Source organism: Trachinotus anak, unplaced genomic scaffold (genome assembly GCF_046630095.1).
Source record: "Trachinotus anak isolate AG129_WGS33_773 ecotype Australia unplaced genomic scaffold, CSIRO_AGI_Tana_v1 ptg000052l, whole genome shotgun sequence".
Taxonomy (NCBI): Eukaryota; Metazoa; Chordata; class Actinopteri; order Carangiformes; family Carangidae; genus Trachinotus; species Trachinotus anak.
Window position 1 is genome coordinate 247,712 of NW_027273903.1, and position 22,028 is coordinate 269,739.

Consider the following 22,028-nt stretch of genomic DNA (forward strand, 5'->3'; position numbering starts at 1 on the left):
ATCACTGATCATCGATCACTGATCAGCTCACAGGCTGAAGTTTACTACATTCAGAGTCTGTGGCTCTGGAGCCCAGCTGAGGAGAAACATGAAATGTCTCCTGACTCTGATCAATATCACAGACTCAAACCTTCAGAGGTGAAACATCTCAACATCAGATCTCATCAGGTTTCAACAGGATTAATCAGATCAGTTATAGCAGTTGCTTCTGTACATTTTTTTTTTTACAAGACTTTAACAATTTATTTTTATAAAGAATCAGTTAAAGTTTGTCTCCAGACGTGTTTTAAACTCTATAAAATCCTCTGCTCTGATTCATATTTAGTTTCACGTTTTCACAGAAAAACTGGTCTGAGGCTCATCTACTCTGACTTCCTGATCATCCCTGTTCACACCTGATCAAACATGGGTCTCAGTGACACCTGTGATCAGATCACTTCCTGTGTGTGTGTGTGTGTGTGTGTGTGTGTGTGTGTGTGTGTGTGTGTGTGTGTACTTGTACTTGCTACATAGTAAGGACCAAAAAAAGTATTTTACTAACAGAGTGAGGACATTTTGGGAAAGTGAGGACATTTTGGCCGGTCCTCACTTTTTGAGACACCTTCAAATCACATGTTGAGGGTTAAGACTTGGTTTTAGAGTTATGGTTAGAATTAGGTTTAGGTTAAGGTTAGGGTCAGGGTCAGGGTTAGGCTCTCAGGTGTGATGGTTAAGATTAGGGTAAGGGGCTAGGGAATGCATTATGTCAACGAGTGTCCTCACAAAGATGGAAGTACAAGTATGTGTGTGTGTGTATGTGTGTATGTGTGTTAGTGTGTGTGTGAATGAAAGGTTGAACAAATCACTGCTCTGTTCTCAGCTCTACACTGAAATGTAGGACGTTGATAGAGGAGGTGGTCCTTCAGAGGACATCAGTAGAGGAGGCGGTCTTTCAGTGTGGTCCAGGACACATTTATGTTTACACTGTTAAAAGAATGTGGCCACATGTGGTCCAGACCACCTCAGAATTTGGTCTGAGAGATCGGATCTCTAATGGGTCCTGGGTGAGTTAAAACTAGAACTAAGAGCTGAACACTGGTGATTGGATCACCAGTGTTCAGCTCCATGTCTGAACAGGGCCATTGAGACACCTGGACCAGGCCTTGGCCCCGCCCACCACCTGCTGGCTCCAGGTGTCCAGGTGAAAGAGCAGAGGGGATGAAGATGGTTAGAGGAGGAAGCATCAGAGAGACTCAGCCTCATGTTGGAGCCTCAGTCAGACCAGGACTCAGATGAAGAGTCTCTTGAGACCAGAATCAGAGACTAGTAGCCGGATCAGAACCGTTAGTGTAGTTAGCATCTTTTATTTGTTTATGTTGTTTGTTAGCTTGTAACTGGCAGTGGCTGACACAGTGTTAGTGGTTGTGCTAATGCTAATGCTGACTCTCTGTACTGACAAGGTTTCAGGTGTATTTAGCCCCGCCCCCTGTCCCCACAAGTTAACAGGATTGGTTCCTTAGGTTCTATGACATATGAATCCCTTGGTTCACTACAGCTCAAGGTGAAAACACTCAGTCATGGTGTCGACTGATTATTTCACTCATCATGTGTCTTTATTATAAAAACATCATGTGAAAGTTAACGAGGAGAAACAGCTGATCTTCATCACAATGTGATGACCCCCCCGCCCAGCAGACATGGACTATGTGTGTCCTTGTATTTTCATCAGTGCTTCACTGATACACAACTCAAACTGCAGATGACCAACAGTTAATCCCTCAGATGGGTCTGACAGAACGGTTCATCCACCAGAGAAGATGAAGACTGGGCCAGTGAATGTGGAGGTTCAAAGATTCACTACATGAGAACAGAAATTACTTGTGTGTTTGTAGGAAACATAACTTTAAGCAGCTTGTCCAGATGCATGCTGGGAGCACTCTCTTCTGATTCCTGCCCGTGACAAAGACGTCTAAACTTAGCAGGTGATGTAAGAGGCTGATCTGGGATCAGCGCTGCTGCCTGCACACACACACCTTTACCCCAACATTTTCATTCTTTATAAAGCCAGCTCCATTTGTTCTCATGAAGGGGGGGTCGACTGACGTGCTCTGGTTCCAGATGTTGTCATCTGGATCTTGGTGCTGATGATGGTTCAGTGTTTCCTGCTGTTGTCGGTCAGTTGGACTTTCTGATCAGGCAGGTCACTGGACACCTGACTGTGATTGATCCACAGCTGCTGCTGCTGTTGGTGTTGTTGTTGACGACTCAGATGCACTTCAAACTTCACACTGTTTATTCATGGATGCAGCGCCAATGACAAACTAGGATGTAACATCTGGAATATTGTTTGAGTTCCTCTTTTAGCTCATTATAGCTAGCTTGGTAAATCAAAAGGTGAAATGCATTAAGACTGACAGTAACTGACCAACTTTATCTAATATACAGTCATTAGCTTGTGTTTGTCCGTTGACTTGTCCTGGCTAAACAGCAGTTATCTTATTTTTTCTCTTAACAATCTGCCTCAAATGTATTTTTGTTGTTGTTGAAATTGATTCAGGAACCTGTATTGAAGTCAAGGTATCAGTGCCGAGGTGACACAGACACCACAACACCTGGACCATCATGTTTGTGATGTTGGTGATGATGCTGATGATCAGTGATGATGCTGATGCTCTGTCTCTTTCACACACTTGTGATCATTTGTCTGTGAATTCACCTCATATTTTAAATGAATTTATCAAATTAACATTTAATGTTTTACATTTTAAAACAGATTTTTGTTTTAGTTAAATAATTTGAAACATCAGATAAAAATTTGTCTTTAAATGAACAAACTGTTCAACAACCCCCCCCCCACACACACACACACACACAAACACACACACACACACACACACACACACACACACACACACACCTCTCCCTCATTCCTGATCATGCACTGCTGATATCAGAGAAATGTGTGTGTCAGTGTGTTTGTGTGCGTGCACGCTTGTGTGTGTGTGTGTGTGTGTGTGTGTGTGTGTGTGTGTGTGTGTGTGTGTGTGTGTGTTATAATGTGCAGCAGTGATGAGTCAGAACTTTGTGAAGTGTAACACACATGTCATATTAATGGTTGTTTTGACAGGTGTTAACAACAGGTGAGAATTCCCTGACACAGATCTCTCTCTCTCTGCCTCTCTCTCTCTCTCTCTCTCTGTCTCTCTTTCTCTCTCTCTGTCTGTCTCTCTCTGTCTGTCTCACTCTGTCTCTCTCTGTCTCTCTCTCTCTCTGTCTGTCTCTCTTGTTGGTGTAGTTGTGTTAAGTGTGGTTCTGTGTTCTGTAGGGTTCTTTAGTTTTTTTCTGAGGGGCTGTGTGTGTTTCTCTGGCCGGGCCTTTGTCTGGCCAGGTGGCGTCTGACGCCATGGTGGTGAGCAGCAGCGACTTCTCCCGGTTGACCCGGAGACACGGCATCAAAGTGGGCGCCGGGTCTCCGCACACCGTGGAGCAGATCACCCTGGCTGTGGGAGAGGTGATCGAAAAAAAGACCTGATTGGATGTAAATCTCCGCTGCTCAAACACGTCGTCTCCCCCCGGAGACACCTGCACCTGATCCTGAACGACCGTGATGAGGATTTAAATATTTGTTTCCGTGTCAGAGTCGATGACTTTGATTATGAGCTCTTTGCTGCTTCAGCACTGATGAAATGTTTCGGTTGTGGAGAAGAAGGACACGAAGTAAAAGCTCCATCGCTGCGGGACCCCGCGCCGTGAGGCCCGGTGCCGGTACCGAGGGTCCGAGCAGGTCTGAGCAGAGCAGAGCTGCAGACGGCGCTGTAGGCTCAAAGAGCAGGGAGGTGAGACAGGTGGAGTGAGTGGACAACAGGGAGGTGAGACAGGTGGAGTGAGTGGACAACAGGGAGGTGAGACAGGTAACTTAACTGAGGAAACTGAAGTTCAGGAAGGTGAGGTGGGTGAGAAGGAGGATGAAGAGGAGAACAGAGGTGAAGCAGGTGGTGAACAGACAGGTGAAGCTGTGGAGATGATAGAAGAAGAGGCTGCGTGCACGTCAGTCCCACTAAAGCGCCGCAGCAGAGATAGAAATGTAGATGTCAGGGCGAAGAGCAGTAGACAGACAGGTAGACAGACAGGTAGACAGACAGACAGGTAGACAGACAGGTAGACAGGCAGGCAGACAGACAGGTAGGACAGTGGAGCAGTTAGACAGCAGTGACAGTGAAGGCTGTGTCTCTGATGACAGTGATCTGTATCACACTCAGAAATCAGCCAGTCAGGAAGAAAAGGCTTATTCAGCCAAAGTGCTCAAAACGTTCCTCCAGGAGACCAAGAACATGAAAGGTGTGAATCTGGAACATTATTTTCCTGATAAACAAATGTTCTACACCTCAGCCAGACATCACGTCAGGAATAAAGCCGAATCAGACTTTACTGATCAAGAAGTGTTCAGACTGAAGAAACTGATTCTTAAAGTCAAAAAAGAAATCTGTTAATGATGAAGGGAAAGACACTGCTTTATATTTTATATAATTTATTGACTGTTTTTTGTACTGTTTTAAATCCCTCACCTTTTATGGACACCTTTCAAGTGGTGAGTTTAAACATCAATGGGGCCAGAGAGGTTAAGAAAAGAGCTGTCGTGTTTGAAGCAGCAAGACTCAAAAAGATGGATGTTGTTTTTTTACAAGAGACTCACAGTGACGGTGCTAATGAAGGCGACTGGTGTAGAGAATGGGAAGGGGAGGTGGTTTTTAGCCACGGCACTGCACTCAGTGCAGGGGTGGGCATCCTGTTCTCCAAAGGTTTTACTCCGACGTCACTGACTGTGGAGCACGTCATCCAGGGGAGGTGTCTCTTAGTCAGAGCCAGGTTTGATCATTTTACTGTTGTTTTTATCAATGTGTACGCTCCCAATAACGGTGCAGAGAGGAAGCTCTGTTTTAGAAACATTAACGACAAATTAAAAGATTGTGGCTCAACTATTTGTTTTTAGGTGGGGACTTTAACTGTACTGAAGATGAGATTTTAGATCGAAACCATGCAGAGCCTCATCCGGCCTCTCTAACCCTAACCCTAACCTCTGCTCTGAAGCAGCTGGTCTCCTCCCATGGCCTGGTGGACGTATGGAGAAGGTTGCACACAAGCTGCAGACAGTACACATGGTCTCACGTTAGAGATGACAGGATGTCTTTAGCTCGTCTTGACCATTTTTATTGTTTTAAACACCATCTTAATTTTTTTAAAACGTAAGATTCTGCCAGTGGGTTTTACAGATCACGCTTTGGTTTTATGTCATGTTTTTATTAGAAATATTTAACCTAAAAGTGCCTACTGGCATTTTAATTCAGTTTTAGCAGTTGACCAAAGTTTTAGAGAAGCTCTTAGTTATTTATGGACTGGTTTTAGACAGAGGAAGGGTGAGTTTACCTGCTTAAGGCAGTGGTGGGACTTTGGTAAGACTCAGATCAAAATGTTATGTCAGCAGCACACACTCAATGTCACTCATCACATCACCAAATCTATCAGAGATCTGGAGACTGAGATTGTGGAACTGGAACATCCGAATGAGTCCACAGGAAATCGAGGATGTATTGAAATCCTCAAGACCAAAAAGATGGCTTTAGCTGACCTGCTGGACACTAAAGTACAAGGTGCGCTGGTCCGGTCCCGAATCCAGGACATCACCGAGATGGATGCTCCTTCTAGCTTCTTCTTTGGCTTGGAGAAGAAGCAGGGCCAGAGGAAGCTGATCCACTCTCTGCTGTCAGACACAAGAGCTGTCTGAACCAGGCCAGATCAGGGGGAGGCGTGGAGTTCTACACCTCACTATATAAAAGTGACTACAAGGAAAATGAAGAACTGTTTAATGACTTTTGTGCTGAGCTGCCACAGGTCTCTGAAAGGACCAACGACCAGCTGGAGTGTCCCCTGACGGTACAGAAGCTACATGCTGCCCTCCAGACCATGCAGGGCCGGAAGGCCCCGGGCATCGACAGACTCAGCGTGGAGTTTTATAAGGCCTTCTGGGAAATCCTGTCACAGGACATCCTGGAAGTGTTCAACGAGAGCCTCGCCACCGGGTCACTGCCTCTGTCCTGCCGCAGAGCCGTCATCACCCTCCTGCCAAAAAAAGGCAACCTGCACGACATTAAAAACTGCCGCCCTGTGTCTCTCCTATGTACTAATTATAAGATCCTCTCCAAGGCCTTGGCCATCTGACTGAGAGGAGCCATGGAGGAGGTCCTCCATCGGGACCAGACGTACTGTGTACCCAGCAGGTCCATGGTAGACAATGTCTACCTTATTCGGGACGTTTTGGAGGTCTCCAGTTCATTGGGGATAAATATTGGACTGATCTCATTAGATCAAGAAAAGGCTTTTGACCACGTTGAACACCAATTCCTCTGGAAGACCATGGAGAGGTTTGGGTTCAGCGCTGGTCTCATAGCCAAGATCCAGGTGCTGTACAGTGACATTGAGAGTGTGCTTAAGATCAACGGCAGCTTGTGTGCTCCTTTTAGAGCGCGTAGAGGCGTCCGGCAGGGCTGCGCTCTGTCTGGGATGCTCTATGCGCTCTCCCTGGAACCCCTCCTCAACAAAATATACTTGAGTGTTCAAGGCCTGTTTTTACCTGGTTTTAATAGTCATGTGGTTTTATCTGCTTATGCTGACGATGTCATTATTTTTATAAAAGATCAGCGTGATGTCGATACAGTAGCCTACATTACTGACAGGTTCTCTGTTGTGTCAGCTGCGAGGGTGAACTGGGGGAAGAGTGAGGCCCTTGCTGTCAGTGAGTGGGGTGAGGGCCTCCTGGTTCTCCCTCAAAGCCTGACCTGGAAGAGATACGGCCTCAAATACCTCGGCATCTATCTGGGAAATGAAAAAGTAGTGAAAAAAATTGGGAAAACATGACTGAAAAAGTAAGGTAAGCTGTCAAAATGGAGAGGGCTTCACCCACAAATGTCTTACAGAGGAAGAGTGCTGGTTTTAAACAATCTCGTAGCTTCTCTGCTGTGGCACCAGCTGGCCTGTGTTGATTCACCGTCAGGTCTGTTGGCTCAGATCCAGGCAAAAATGGTCAACTTTTTCTGGGATCGTTTCCATTGGGTGCCACAGTCAGTTCTGTTTTTATCCAGAGAGGAGGGGGGGCAGGGCCACCTGGCCAGTAGAACGGCCACCTTTAGGATACAGTTTGCTCAGAGGTATCTGACAGGGCCGCCTGATTTAGTGTGGAGGGATGTGGCCAGCTGCATATTCAGGCGTGTGAACAGTCTGGGGCTGGATGCTGCTCTGTTTTTAACTGACTTAAGATGTTTTAAGTTAAGTGGGTTGCCTCCGTTTTATCAGGGTGTTTTTAAATCCTGTGCTCTTTTTAATTGGAAAAACTTTCAAGAGTCTGACTCTCTGCACTGGCTGTTGAAGGAACCTCTGATCTGCGGTGGCAGACTAGACGTCTGCAGCAACACCATGCCTGGGCTGATGGGGGCGCTGTGCCGCTCTAAGACCATCATCTTAAAACAGCTGGTGGATGCGGCGGGGGGCCGGCGCTCACTGATGCCCAGGCTGTGAGCTCTGTGCTGGGGGTGCACTCTGTCCAGCTGGTGAGGAGAAGCCTGGAGCTCTGGAGACAGAAGCTCTCAGTAAAGGAGAGGAGCCTCCTCCTACGCCACAGCAGAGGAGGAGCTGAGCCCGACCCCACGGACACCTTCCCTGATCTCCATCCGAGCCCTGGGTCCGAGGAGCCCGGTGGCCCTCTCTTAAAAGTCTGGAACCAGAAGAAGCTGAGCCTTCACAGAGCAGACAAACAGACAATATACAGGAACACCGTGAAGGCAACCAACACAAAGGGCCTGTTCAACAGGGCAGCCACCGTTTGGATGGACATACTGGGGGGACAGAGTCCACAGTGGAGGACTCTCTACAAGCCTCCACTAAAGAAACGGACTGGAGACCTTCAGTGAAGGATTTTACACGGTGCTATTGCCACTAACGCTTTTTTATCTGTTTTTAACAGTAGTGTTGTGAATGAGTGTCCGTTCTTCAGTCTGTCTGAGACCATTTCTCATGTTTTTACTGAGTGCAGGAGACTCACTGAGCTGTTCAGTGTTTTAACTGGGATTTTTAGCTTTTTTAATGTTGTGTTCTCTGCCCCTGTTTTTATCGGTGGAGTCACATACAATAAAGAAAGAAAAGCAAAGTGCCAACTTTTAAATTTTTTAATAGGAGAAGCCAAACTGGCGATCTACCTGACACGCAGGGACAAACTGCAGGATGGACCCACATGTGATGTTGTGGCCTTGTGGAGGCAGAGCGTTAAAGCCAGACTGAGGCTGGAGTTCTGCTTCCACAAGGCCACAGAGAATGTGGATGTTTTCAAAGAGCAGTGGGGATGTGACCGAGCTCTGTGCAGAGTTTCTGATCGGGGAGAGCTCACATTCACCAGCCATCTTAATTAGAGTATTTATGTCTGATGGGTTTTTGATGTGATTGATGATGTACTAGAAATAAAATATTTTCTAAAAGTCAAAAAAGTCTCTCTCTCTCTCTCTCTCTCTCTCTCTCTCTCTCTGTCTTTGTCTCTGTCTCTCTTTCTGTCTCTCTCTCTCTCTCTGTCTCTGTCTCTGTATTTCTCTGTATCTGTCTCTCTCACTCTCTCTCTCTCAGCACCAAATGTGGATTACTCCGCTGCTGAAAATAGTCCCCGACAGACGATCCTCCTGTCAGTTTGAACAGATGCAGAATAACGTTGTTTAATTATTTTTATGAAGATGTTTTACTGTGACTCACCTGAGCAGGAGAAGACGACCCTCAGCAGCTGCAGTCAGATGATCACGTGATCAGCTGACTCATCAATTACATTATTGGTAGGAAATAATATCAGCTGCTATTGTGATAACTGCTGGTGTTGTGCTGCCTTGCTGTAGGGACCTTCAGCAGTGATGTGGGATGACCTCTGACTTCTGACCTTTCAGTTACTGGAGCCACTTCACTCATGTCTTTTCTGTTTCTTTATCACCACCAAGATAATGAGACATTTCCAGGTGTCGCCCCTGATTGGGTCCGAGGGAGACCCTGGACGTAACTGGGAGGGGTGGGGGTGGGGGGGGGGGTGAGAGAGGGGTCTAGAAGAATCTGCTTGGTCTATATTAGCTCCGGTGAATCACGGCGCGCCTCACATACCAGGTGTCCCCTTTCACACCATATAAGTCCACCCCCCCTCCTTTCCCTGCAGCCCCCCCGCCCTGCCTCACCCCTCCTCACCCCTCCAGCCCCACAATGCCACAGTGCTATCTGTGGCTATTCTTAGGCTGTCACTTCAGCTCGTCTGAGCAGGCAGGTCCTCGTCTGTCTCCTCTCTCTGCTTCTTCTTCTCTGACTCTTTCGCTCACTCTTCTGGTTTGTGTGTTTGTGCGTTTGTATGTCTGAGCTTTCTTCTTCATGTCAGGTGCGTTTCTCCGTCTTTCACCTGTCTGACTTCGTCTCTCTGTCTCCTTTCAGACGCTCCTCACCGCCGGCCCTCCCTCCCATTGCTCCAGCTGCTGTGGGGTTTAAGACTCACTGTCGTCCATTTGTGAGGATCTTTAGTTGTGTAGAAGAATGAGCACCTACACCGTGTCACTGCCCGGCCCTGGGCCCTGGGGCTTCAGGCTGCAGGGGGGGAAGGACTTCAACATGCCACTGACCATCTCCAGGGTAAGATGCACTTCAGTCGGTGTGTCGACAGCAGAAGCTAGCAGTGGTTAGCATAGATGCTGCTGTAACATCAGTTCTAAAGAGTTTAAAGACTTTGCTCCTGACTGGTTCCAGTTTGATTCACCAACTGGTTCCACTGGTGGTGAAAAACATCAGGATCCACGATCTGACTGGTTGAAGTCAGGTCATGATGAACGTGACAGACGACGTGTTCCCAGGTGTTCTGTGTGACAAACCATGTGATGCCTTAGGTTCAGAGGGTTGAGGAGAGGGGGGTGAGACCAACTCATGTCACCAGTCTTCTACAGGTCATTGACAGGATGTGATAGCATCCTGTCAGAACTTCTCCTTGTGTCCTTCGTCCCTTAACCTCATTTCCCGTCACTGTCAAAATAAAGCTGACCCCAAAAATACGTGTAAGGCAGCTTTATTGTGAAGCCCAGTCTGACTGAATGGAGTCAGAACAGTGGAATCGTCCTTTTGAACTAAAGCTTGTTTCTGGTTGTGGTTCATCATGCTCCAGATTCAGGTTCTGGTTGTAGTTCTTTATGCTCCAGCTCTTTCATGTGATCTGTGGCTGATTCAGGGTGAGACCTGTGGCCCCTGCGGCCCCTGCAGGTTGTGCCGGCTGCCAGGATTTATCAGGGAGGTGGAAAGCAGAGCCGGAGCCTAAAAGTGGAGCTGGTGTTGGTTTCACAGCTTTGTCTCTCTGAATAGACAGAGAGGAAACGCTCCTCTTCCTCCTCTTCCTCCTGTGTTCAGTCTGTCAGGAGAATCTGATGCCGTGAACTTTGACCTTTGACCCTGTCTCTGCTGGTTGATTTTCTGTGGCTGTTGTGGGATCAGCTTTAGCTCAGGGTCTGAATGACTGAGAAAAGTTTGTGTGACTCCCTTGTTCTTGTGATTTTGAGCTGTCCGTCACAGACTCCTGCAGCTTCTTCTTCTGTTGAGTCTGTGCTCAGGATTTTGCTAATGGACGGCTGCTGTTTGAGGAGGAGATCAGATCATGTAGAGATGTTTTCTAAAACTTGATTTGTCCAAAGACTCTGGAGAATGGAGGCGGAGCTGCTCTGATCATGTGACTCCTGTGTCATATGAATCCTGGTGTAGGTTTGTAGGTAGTAAAATATATTTATTATGGTTCAGGTTTGTAATACAGAGCTGCAGGGTGGTGGTGATGATGATGATGATGTGTGCAGAGGGCAGAGCTAACAAACTCTGTTGAGTACACACACACACACACACACACACACACACACACACACACACACACACACACACACACACACACACACACACACACACGAAGAGTGGGAGGAGGAGGAGGAGGAGGAGTGCTGTGCGTTTGATTGACAGATTGTGTAGAACACAAAAAGGTTTTTGTTTCAACAGTGTTTGTGTTTCAACAGTTTCTGAACACAACAGTGTGTATTATATGGACTCATGTTTTGTTATGAATGAGGTGTGAGTCTTTGGGTTGAGGAGTTTGATTCTGATGTTTGTGCATTTTTGGAGACAGTGGGGTGTGTGTGTGTGTGTGTGTGTGTGTGTGTGTGTGTGTAAAAGCCTGTTAGACACAGTCACACTCATAAATCTGCAGCCTTTCACCACAAATATGTTAATACCCAGTGACAGAAATAAACAGAAGCCCACACACCACTACACAACAACTACACACACTGCACAACAACTACACAACCACACTGGGCTTTGTTTGAAGTGTCTCTGTCTCTGTGTGCGCTGCCATGCGGTGATAATCTGCCGTCATTGTGACAGCAGCCGTTCTCGCTCTGTGGATTTACGCTGTATTTTCTGGAACTGACGCCGCTCTGACAGAGCCAGAGAAGATGGACACTTCCCATCATGCCTCTGGGCTCCGGTGTTCATTGTTTCCTCAGGTGTCAGCGGGAGTGAAGATGTGGGATAACAAGCAGATGAGGATGAATCAATGTGATTGCAGTGATGTGGATGAGGGTCAGTGGTGAAGGTTCCCAATGGATTCATCAGTTTTCTGATGAAAACACAGACTCTGTTTTCCTGTATTTACAGCTGATCTGGATCTGGATCTGGGTCTGGGTCTGGATCTGGATCTGGATCTGGAGGGAAACAAGTGTCTCTTTAAAACAGTGTTTCCAGATGTCTTCATCAAATATCTGGATCAGCCTCTGTCCTCTACCTGCTGAGCAGCAGACAGACTCAGAGCAGCTGGTGGAGACCAAACACAGAGCTAAAAGAGCGGGAACACTGGACTGAGACTGAGACAGACTGCGGTGTCTGTGTCACCTGATCCGTCTCAGTCCAGTGTTCCACCTGGATCATCGTCATGTTTCCTGCTTCAGTCTGAAATGTTTGTTTAATGTGATCAGCTGTTCTCAAGATGTTTTCTTGACATTCAAAGTTCATGTTGGAGAGAATAGTGATGATCATCTGAAGCTAGAGTTAGACTAGGGCTGGGCGATTATGACCTCAAATCAAAACCACAATTTTTTTTTTGGCCTCATAGTTCACTGACAAGGTTTGTACTGTAAATATGCTCAACTGTGGAAGCTGGGAGATTTTTTTCTAATGAAAAAAGTTCATATCTTATCTTTGTGATTTTAAAATTATTGAAGGAAACACACACAGATGAAAATTAGTGCTGTTGTCTGTCGTAATGGCCATAAGTTCTCTTCCCTGAGGTCCCACGCAGGAAATGACGTGTGATCTGCTGGAAACTATGACGTCTCAAGGCATCTGTGACGCAGCTTCCATTCGTTGTCTATGTTTGTGTAAAGTAAGGCTTAAGTGTGGCTCCATTGTCCTACTTGACCAGAGATGAGATGTGGCTGCAAAGTGAAGAACAGATTTCAGTTCAGCAGTAACTTTTTCATGACATGTTGACATGCAAAATATTTTTGTGATGGCATAGTGTATCTTCTGTAGAGGGTTTTAATGAGCTGTATAAATCCACTGTGCTCCTCTGTAGTGATGGGAGCCATATCCTTAGCGATGTAGTAGGAAATGGCCTCAGTTATTTCTTTCCATCTTCTTGAATCTTTTTCATATTGTGTAGCATTTTTAAATGCTTGTTTTATCGACAGCTGCATCGTGAAGGCACTTGTTGCTGGGCGCTGGTCAGTCTGTTCATATTCTGTAACATGATTGTGCTCCAGGTGTTGAAATAGATTTGTTGTGTTGCCTTCGGTTGCCAAAACTGTTGTGCAATGTTTACATTTTACTGTTTTTTGTTCGATGTCCTGTTCTCAAACGACGGACAGCATTTTTCTTTGATACTAGTTTCTCAGTCACTTCGTGTTTGAGCAAAGAGTTTGGTTTGAGTTTTCCTCCATGTTGCGTCTCTGTCGCAGACTGGACGGAGCAGAGTCACATGTCAACACATGCGGTTTGGTGCATTAACAGTACATTAACACACACTGTGGAACATATGAACAGATCTAAAGAAAAGGTTAAAGATTCTGTAAAGCAGAAAAACATATGAGTTCTGAGTTTGCCACACCACAGAAAAATGGCATATCAAACTCCCTGCCAAATTTGAATGGATAAAAATATTGACAAAGATATAAAATTAGGTTTAAAACTTGTGAAAAATAAGCAGTATTATCAACTCTGGAATGCTGGGGGCGTGTCCGCTGGAGGCAGTGAAACCACGCCCACCGTCAGGAGAGCTTCCGCATCTCTTAACGGTCTAACAGATTTATGATGAAAGGAAACATGACTGAGTCCAACAGCTGTATTGATTGTACACACACACACACACACACACACACACGTGTTGTACATATTCTTACATTACAAATTGCTCTAAATTGTCCGATGCCCTGGACCTTATTCAATTCAATCCAATTCAATTTTATTTGTATAGCGTCAAATCATAATATCCATTCTCTCAAGGCACTTTACAGGGTCAGGTCAAGACCTTACTTTCAATTTGTTATAGAGAAAAACCCAACAGTTCCCACAACGAGCAAGCGCTTGGCGACAGGGGGGAGGAAAAACTCCCTTTTAACAGGAAGAAACTTCCAACAGAACCGGGCTCAGGGTGGGCGGCCGTCTGCCTCGACCGGTTGGGTTTAGGAGGAGATAAAAAAGGGGGGGTGGGGGGAGGAGAGAGGAGAAAAGAGAGAGAGAGAAAGACCAGGAACAGCTGTATAGGTCATGGTGTTATCAATAATGATGACAGATAACAGTGGTTAATAGTAATGATGAGTAGTGGTGGATCTGGATCCTGCTGCTCCTGAGGCAGAGATACCTGCAGAATGAGGACAGAGAGAGGGAGAGAGAGGAGAAGCACAAACTACGGGAGAGAAAAGGAAACAAAGTTAATGGCATGAGGTCATCGAGAGAGAGAGGGGGAGAGAGACAGAAATAGGGAGAGAGCGCCCAGTGAATCATGGGAATCCCCCAGCAGTCTAGCTCTATAGCAGCATAACTAAGGGATGGGTCAGGACATACCCGAGCCAGCCCTAACTATAAGCTTTACTAAACAAGACAGTTTTAAGCCTGATCTTAAAGGTAGAGAGGGTGTCTGCCTCCTGAACCCACACTGGGAGCTGGTTCCACAGGAGAGGAGCCTGATAGCTGAAGGCTCTGCCCCCCATTCTACTCTTACAAACTCTGGGAACCACAAGTTGACCTGCATTTAGAGAGCGAAGTGTCCTATTGGGAAAATAGGGAACTATAAGCTCTCCAAGGTACGATGGTGCCTGACCATTAATGGCTTTGTAGGTGAGAAGGAGGATTTTAAATTCTATCCTGGATTTTACAGGGAGCCAATGCAGAGAAGCTAACACAGGAGAGATGTGATCTCGTTTCCTAGTTCCTGTCAGTACTCGTGCTGCCGCATTTTGGATCAATTGGAGGCTTTTTACTGCATTTTTGGGACATCCTGACAATAAAGAGTTACAGTAGTCCAGTCTTGAGGTAACAAATGCATGAACTAGTTTTTCAGCATCCTTTAGACATAGAATGGGTCTGATTTTAGCAATATTGCGCAGGTGGAAGAAGGCTGTCCTAGAGACTTTCTTTATATGTGAAGTAAAGGACAAGTCCTGGTCAAAAATGACACCAAGGTTTCTGACTGTAGCACTGGAGGCCAAGGTGATGTCATCCAGAGTCAGTATATTATCACATAGTGTATCTCTGAGGTGTTTTGGGCCAATTACAATAACTTCAGTTTTGTCTGAGTTTAAGAGTAAGAAGTTACTGGTCATCCAGGTTTTTATGTCCTTAAGACACACCTGAAGCTTGGCTACCTGGTTAGTCTCACCTGGCTTCATGGATAAGTACAGCTGGGTGTCATCTGCGTAACAATGGAAATTTATCTGGTGCCTCCTAATAATGTTTCCTTATCTATTTTGATGCCGCCAGTATAAGCTACACACGGAGCTAACTTAGCCCATTTTCCACTAGTCGAAAAACCTGCTAAGACCCGCTAACATCGGGTTTTTCTCGGCAATGATGAAGGGTTTAATCGGCATTCACAGCCGGGTTAAATGAATTTGCAGTAGACACGGGTATTTATTGACTCCGGCTCCGATCGGCATTGATATAAACACAAACCCGGGTGAACCCGCTCATTTTCGCCTCTTTCCCTGCTGTAACGTCTCAGAGGACACAGACACGCACCTGTCACCTGTCCAACATGGCGCCGTGACACCTGAAGCTCGGCGGCTACACTGATGGTGGGGGTGACAGAGTGAGCTGCAGCTCTGAGCTTTAAAAACACAATCAGACACAAACATCTCATACGGAGGCTCCGACTGTTTGACAGACTTTCACCAGTTTGCAGCGCAGCGAGCAGCTCACTCTCCCTCCACTGTCTGTGTGTGTGTGTGTGTGTGTGTGTGTGTGTGTGTGTGTGTGTGTGTGTGTGTCTGTGTGTGTGTGCTCTAAGTGCAGAGGTGACATCGCTCCCTGCAATTGTGTGTCCTGAGTCCAAACAGACTCGACTGGCGGTGGAAAAGGAGTGTATCGGCTTTTAATAGCAGGTTTACCCGCATTTAAAAAACCCACTTACCCGTTAATTTCAGTGGAAAAAGGGGATTTGAAGAGAGGATGAAGCGGAACCATCCTTCTGGCCATGAAAAGAAGGGAAACGTCGTGATTGAATAAGTGATTATCTATTAACACATTATTCTGTAATTACTGATAACACCACACCGTGGGTATTGCAGCCTGGAGGGAAGGCTCAGCTAACAGCAATAACACTGAGCAGGAGAACCACTGATGCTGGTTCACTCCATGCTTTTATACCGCTACAGCTTTAGGGGCGGGGTTTGCTAAGTGGGGGTCCAAGTGCGTCATCAGTACCCCGTTTAGGCCCCGCCCAAAAAACAGTCAACACAAAAATGATGAAACACAGTTTAAGGTATAACTGCACAATTCAGTACCACACAAGTTTCACATGTTTCACATGCTTCACATGTTTTTTCAGGAATAGTTCTCCAACATATATATTGATTTTATAGACAAATCTGTGAATTTGCTTTACAGGATCTTTAACAGAATAAAAAAAACAACAACGAAATAACCGACATGGGCAAGATCACATCCATTAATGGTTCTGAATGTTTTACCCTCTGTGACCCCCCCCCACCCTCTGCTGGTGCCTCATTTCAGCCTTTTAAATATATTTAGAGTGAAATGAGCTCAGAGGTCTCTCAGGGATCAGTCTGGGTTCAGGTCCAGCAGTCTGGGATGATTTGAGGCTGATGGAGCAGCACCAACCTGAAACCAGCAGCGGCTGATGGGAAAATCTAGCATCAGACTGTGGATTAAAGCTGAGAGAGGATGGTCTGTCTCAGAGGAGATGATCACTGTCTTCCTCATTATATTAATTGTAGTTTTTCATCAGTGGTGGAAAAAACATGAAACATGTTCTCACATTAAACAGGTGAACTGATGCTTGGAATCCAGAATATTTAAGGTGGTACACCTGATGTAATAGGCCTGATGCTGAGTATTTAAGGTGGTATTACTGGATGTAGTAGCCTATGGTGGACAGTCTCTTTCAGTCCAGACTGCTCCTTCATCTGAGCGTCACTCTGAGCTGTTAATCAAGTTTTACAGTGTTGAAGCTCAGAAAATCAACTCCTGCTGTCAGGCTGACTCAGCTCTCAGAGAGATCCTGATCCTGCTGATCCAGGACCCTAAACCCAGACCCTCTGATGATTCAGACCTTCAGAGACCTTTGATATCAGGACTGGTCTTGATTTCTGTAGATCACTTGGTGGTTTATGTCAACATGCCACCTGTGACAGGATACAGGGCCCCGGCTGGTCCAGAACCTGTGTCTGAAGTGAAAGTCCAGTGATCACAAAGACACTGAACATCTACAAAGATAGAAAATAAAGTTGGGTTTGAAGCTTCTCAGCTAACGAGACATGGACAGTGCAGCAACTTGTATTAATCAGGTGATATGAGAAGCAGAAATGTGAAGAAGAGTGAACACAATGTCTCTCTGCAGCGCACAACTCACACATTGTCTACACCGGGTTCACCAGCAGCCTCACACAGGTCTGCAGAGTGACAGAGAGAGGCTGCAGCTGCTGACAGGCAGGAGGTTGTTTTTAGCCTGTGAAGGACACACACACACACACACACACACACACACACACACAGTCTGTCAGCTGTGTGTGTGTAACAAATCAACCGCCCAGATCTACAGGGTCATGGACTGTGATATCACTTCCTGTTTAGCTGCAGGTCCTCTGCTGACATCAGTTCATTCAATATCTTTTGTTCCTATTCATTCTTCTTCATTCAATATAGAACCTGGACCTGCTTTATAATGAAAACACACATGGACATCTACCTTCAGACTGTAAGAGAGACTGTGGAGATTGGTGTGTACTTACTGTCCATAATCCCAAGAAAGTTTCTAAAATGTCCATTGTCCACAGTTGACAGAGGCAGACAACAACCAATTATCAAATCCCAGATGATGGCTTGTAATGTACCTTGAACAGTGTTTATAAACAGGTGAAGTAGGATGTTTAATGATGAAACTGCACATTATACGTAATCCTCTCTAAGCACACAAGTGACTGTCATTTTTTAAGTTTTATAAATGTAACTTCGCTAAAGATCAACTCCAACGTAGCTTTTGCTGCTAACGTTTAAAGACAATCTGCCAGTGGCGGCTCATTAGCAAGCTAACCTGTAACATTAGCTTAGCTTCTGAGAAATTAAATAGCGCTGACAAATTGTTGGTCATGTGTTAAACTTTTGCTTATGGTAAAAAAGGAGAAACGGAGCACATAGAGCTTCTTATTAACTATATTAATATTGTGTTTGTAGCTAGCTTCGCTAGCTTGACACTTACTTTTCCGTATGTTTTCTTTCAAGGTGACGATAACAGTTCAACGTGGTCCCGGCTGTCTCGGTTAAAGTTGCTTTACAGACATTACGCTCTGCTGAGTGTTTTTCTTTCCACTTGATTTGCAAATAAACTCTTTGTGTTTTGAATAAGCAAATCGTATCACTGATGATTTGGACACCTCTGCGGCCGCAGACGGTTCCCTCCTTTCTCCCTCGTCTTCTCCTTGGCACTTAGGGGGGCGGGTGGTGGCGTTAAAACTTTCAAAGTAAAAAACTTTATTGGTTGCATTTGAATGTAGGAGTTTCACACTCAATTGCTGTAAAAAAAAAAAAAAAAAAGGATGTCACTGCAGCTGTGGTCTCGACTGGTCTTGAGAAAAAATCCCAAGTCCAGCTCGACTGAGACAAGACAGAGTAAAAATGCAGTCGATTCCGAGACGAGACCAAGACCTTGAAAATGACCGATCCCAAGTACTACAACACTAGGCGCTTTAACCAGCTGAGCCACAGCGCCTCTGTGACGAGATGCTGTTCCTCCAAGGATGGATGAGATGTTTCCAGATGAAGCATGAAGGTGAGAGAGAGAAAACCAAGAAAGAATACAGGACCAGAAGATATTTAATGACCTGATCTGATATCACACCCTTAAACCCTTAAATCCAAGTTCAAAACAGTTCCATCAATCAGTCGAATTACAGTTAGGTCGTGTGTGTGAGTGTGTGTGTTACTGTAATCCAGCCACAGTATCCCCTCTCTTCCTGTGGCGATGTGCTATCAGTTTTTTGTGGTTGTGGTGTTTGTACACGGTGAGTTCAGAGGTTGGTTAAAGTTAAACAGTTGGCTTCTCTGGAGCTGTCAGTCATATCACATGGTCTTCATTTACCCTGTTGCCATGGAAATTAAGAGATGTTTAGGAAATCAATAGGAAAAGATATGAGTGGGTTTAACTCAGCGTCATTCCTGCGGTCCAGAATTTTAGTCCTGAGTAAAACGTCTAAGCTTTAAGATCTCAAAGTTTTGCACAGACACATGGTCAAAGGTTTGATTTAACTTCACGTTATTCAAGCTGGAGGAGGTTCTCCATCTTCACTGTGTGTTTCACTCATGTCTGTTTTTTGGTTTTTTTTTTACACACATAAGAAAAAGGCTTTGGCCTGAATGTGGTGCTGTGAAACCAGTCAACCACTGGAGGACATGATAGCTGAATACCAGGTTCAGGTCTGAGGATCTCCTGTTTACTAGACAGGCGCTTTGACCATCTAAGCCACAGCGCCTCTGTACAGAAGAACAGATGAGTGACAAATTAAAGGACAAAGCCTTCAAAGTGAGAAACAGGATGATAGCGCCTCCATTCGCAGGACACGAGGGGTCACTGATGGTTTGATCAGTATGAAAACGATGTGAATCATATGCAAAGAGTCACCAGATCTCAAGCCAGATGAACACCCACAGGAGATTTTGGAGGCACCAACAGATATGAAGGAGTTTACGTTCATGTCATGTTGGATTCAGTGTGAATATTATCCATCCATCCATTGTCTTCCTTTTATCTGGGGTCAGGTCAGATGTCCAGCTCCTCCTGGGGGATCCCACGGTGTTCCCAGGCCAGAGGGGATATGTAATCCCGCCAGCGAGTTCTTGGTCTGACTCAGGGCTTCCTCTCAGTTGGACGTGCCCAGTAAACCTCCAAAGGAAGGTGCCTGGGATACGTCATTACCACATGTCTGACCCATCTCAGCTGGCTCCTCCTGACATCAAGGAGCAGAAACTCTACTCCAAACTCCCTCCGGATGTCTGAGCTCCTCGCCCTGTCTCTAAGACTGAGCCCAGAAACCCTAAGGAGGAAACTAATTTCAGCCGCTTGTATCCACGATCTCATCATTTAAGTCACTACCCAGAGCTCACGACCAGGTGAGTTTCTGAATGATGATCGACTGGTAAATCGAGAGCTTTGCCTTCCAGCTCACAGTCCAGTATAAGGTTCGCATTACTGCTAACACTGCATGAACAAGAGCCCCCCAACAAGACCCTCCTTCATTTGAGACAGTTGTGTCCAGTCCAGTTCTTAAAGCTGTTTAATCTAATAAAAGCAGTGGCTCAGTGATGACTCTGAACTCATCCACACAAACTGCAGCTCTGAGCTCTGCTGGATTCATTCAGTCATCAGCAGCTCCTCCAGCTGGAACTGGACCAGTAAACTGAGCAGAGTGTGAACTGGGCCGTCTGTCACTGTCAGAGGCAGCTCACCGCTCGTCTCCAGGGGGCGACGTTTCATTCACGTCCATTAACCCGCATCCAGGGGAAATGTCAGCCAGATGAGTCAGAGCAAGATAAGAACACAGCTAAGAATCAGAGCACTATTTAACCTTTATCACTGTGTGTGTGTGCGTGCGTGCGTGCGTGCGTGCGTGCGTGCGTGCGTGCGTGTGCGTGTGTTAATCCTGCAGACCTCTCCTGTTTCCCTGCAGTCTGTTCAAATGACTGCTGTTATTCTCTCTGCAGATGCTGACGCACAAACGGATTAAAGGATAAGTTCACATTTTTCATGTGTATCTCAGAACTCTCTGTGTGTGTGTGTGTGTGTTTATTGGTCAGAGATCTCTACCTGAAGTGGTTCTGGATGAAGGACTGATGATTTCATCTCTACTGATTCAAAATCGATTCATAAATTTAAAAAAAATTCATCTGTCATGAAGAGAGCTGATAAAAACAAGGAAATGATCAAAGCTGTCATATTGATATTTAAGGTGTATTGATTGATTTCCAAACATCAATCATGTATTGCGTAACAGTGAAGAAAACATTCCACCTTAACAGTATGTGGTGGCTGCTGGTTTCTAAGCTGCTCAGTGATGAAATGGTTCATTGGTAAAAGACAGAAAACATCCTTTCATTCATCTTCCACTCTTCTGACGTTTCTGTATCTGTGATGATTCACACACAAACACGACAGAGTCAGACTGTTACACAGATCACAGCTAAATTAGCATAGCCTGTTAGCTTAGCTACATTTTCATAACCTAACCTGTGAGCTTAGCTTCTCCTGTGAATAGATGTTTCCAGTGTGTCTTCATTTGCTCGACACAAGTCAGTAAATAATTCATTCAAACACAAACTACTTGTGTTGATTCACCTGCTGCTGTTACAACCTGCTACATCACGGGGTCATCTGACATCACTGAGCTGATGTTTGTCTGAAGCTTTTTCTCAACATGATCGAACTGTTCATAGTCAGTCTAACATCTGATCATGTGATCAGAGTTCACTGATCTATGTAAACTGTGCCTTGTGGCGATCGCCCAAATTATTTCAGTTTTATTAATATTTTTTGTTGGTATTGAAGTTAATGGTATTATATTCCAGAATTTATTATACACATTAAGTTTTGTGATCGCCCATATGTCATGCTGTGTTTGTGTTTTTTTCTCTCCCCCACACCCACCTGTCCAGTCAACCAGTAAAATGCTATGCTTTAGATCCAGCCTCTTTACTTTTTTTTTTGTTTATACCCGACACAAAATCAGTATGACATCAGATGCCAATCTGTGAGGAGTAAGGAGAAGTATGTTGCCTACTGTTCTAATTTTGGGCTCTTGAAGTTCGTGTTTGTATTGAGTCTGTGTGCTGGAGACGGACTGAGGTCTCGTCTTCTCTTCCCCTGGAGATTGTCGGGGTCAGACAGACGCCAGCGGGGATCAAATACTGTTTTGTTTATGAAAGATGAGATAAGATAGCCTTTATTAGTCCCACAGTGGGGAAATGCCTGGGAAAACCTGTGAAGGAATTACTTTGGATTGGACTGAATGTCACTGAACTGATCAGATAACCAGGAAAACCTGAAGTGGACCTTTTTTGGGAAAGTGTCTGTCTCCAGCCTGCTGTTTCTGTTCCTTCATCTCCTCCTAAACCTCATCTCATCTTCTTCCATCTGTACAATCAGAGGTCAGAGGTCATGGTGCTCAGACTGGATCTAAAATAACTCCTGTGGATGGAAACAGGGATTGTGGAGGAGTGATGAGAAAGGTAGAGCGGAGGGG

General features: G+C 45.5%; 1 protein-coding gene across 6 annotated transcripts in view; it reads left to right on the forward strand.

Moving 5' to 3' along the window:
• The window catches only part of LOC139615445 (LIM domain-binding protein 3-like), a 41,790-nt gene that overhangs the window by 773 nt on the left and 18,989 nt on the right, over positions 1-22,028 (forward strand). For 2 of the 6 annotated variants that reach the window (XM_071473419.1, XM_071473418.1), the window contains one exon: positions 9,478-9,672. The exons of the other annotated variants lie outside the window; for them this stretch is intronic. In XM_071473419.1, coding sequence (XP_071329520.1) covers positions 9,577-9,672 — 96 coding nt within the window. In that variant the 5' untranslated portion in view covers positions 9,478-9,576. The remainder of the gene's footprint in view (positions 1-9,477; positions 9,673-22,028) is intronic. 6 annotated transcript variants of the gene reach the window in all.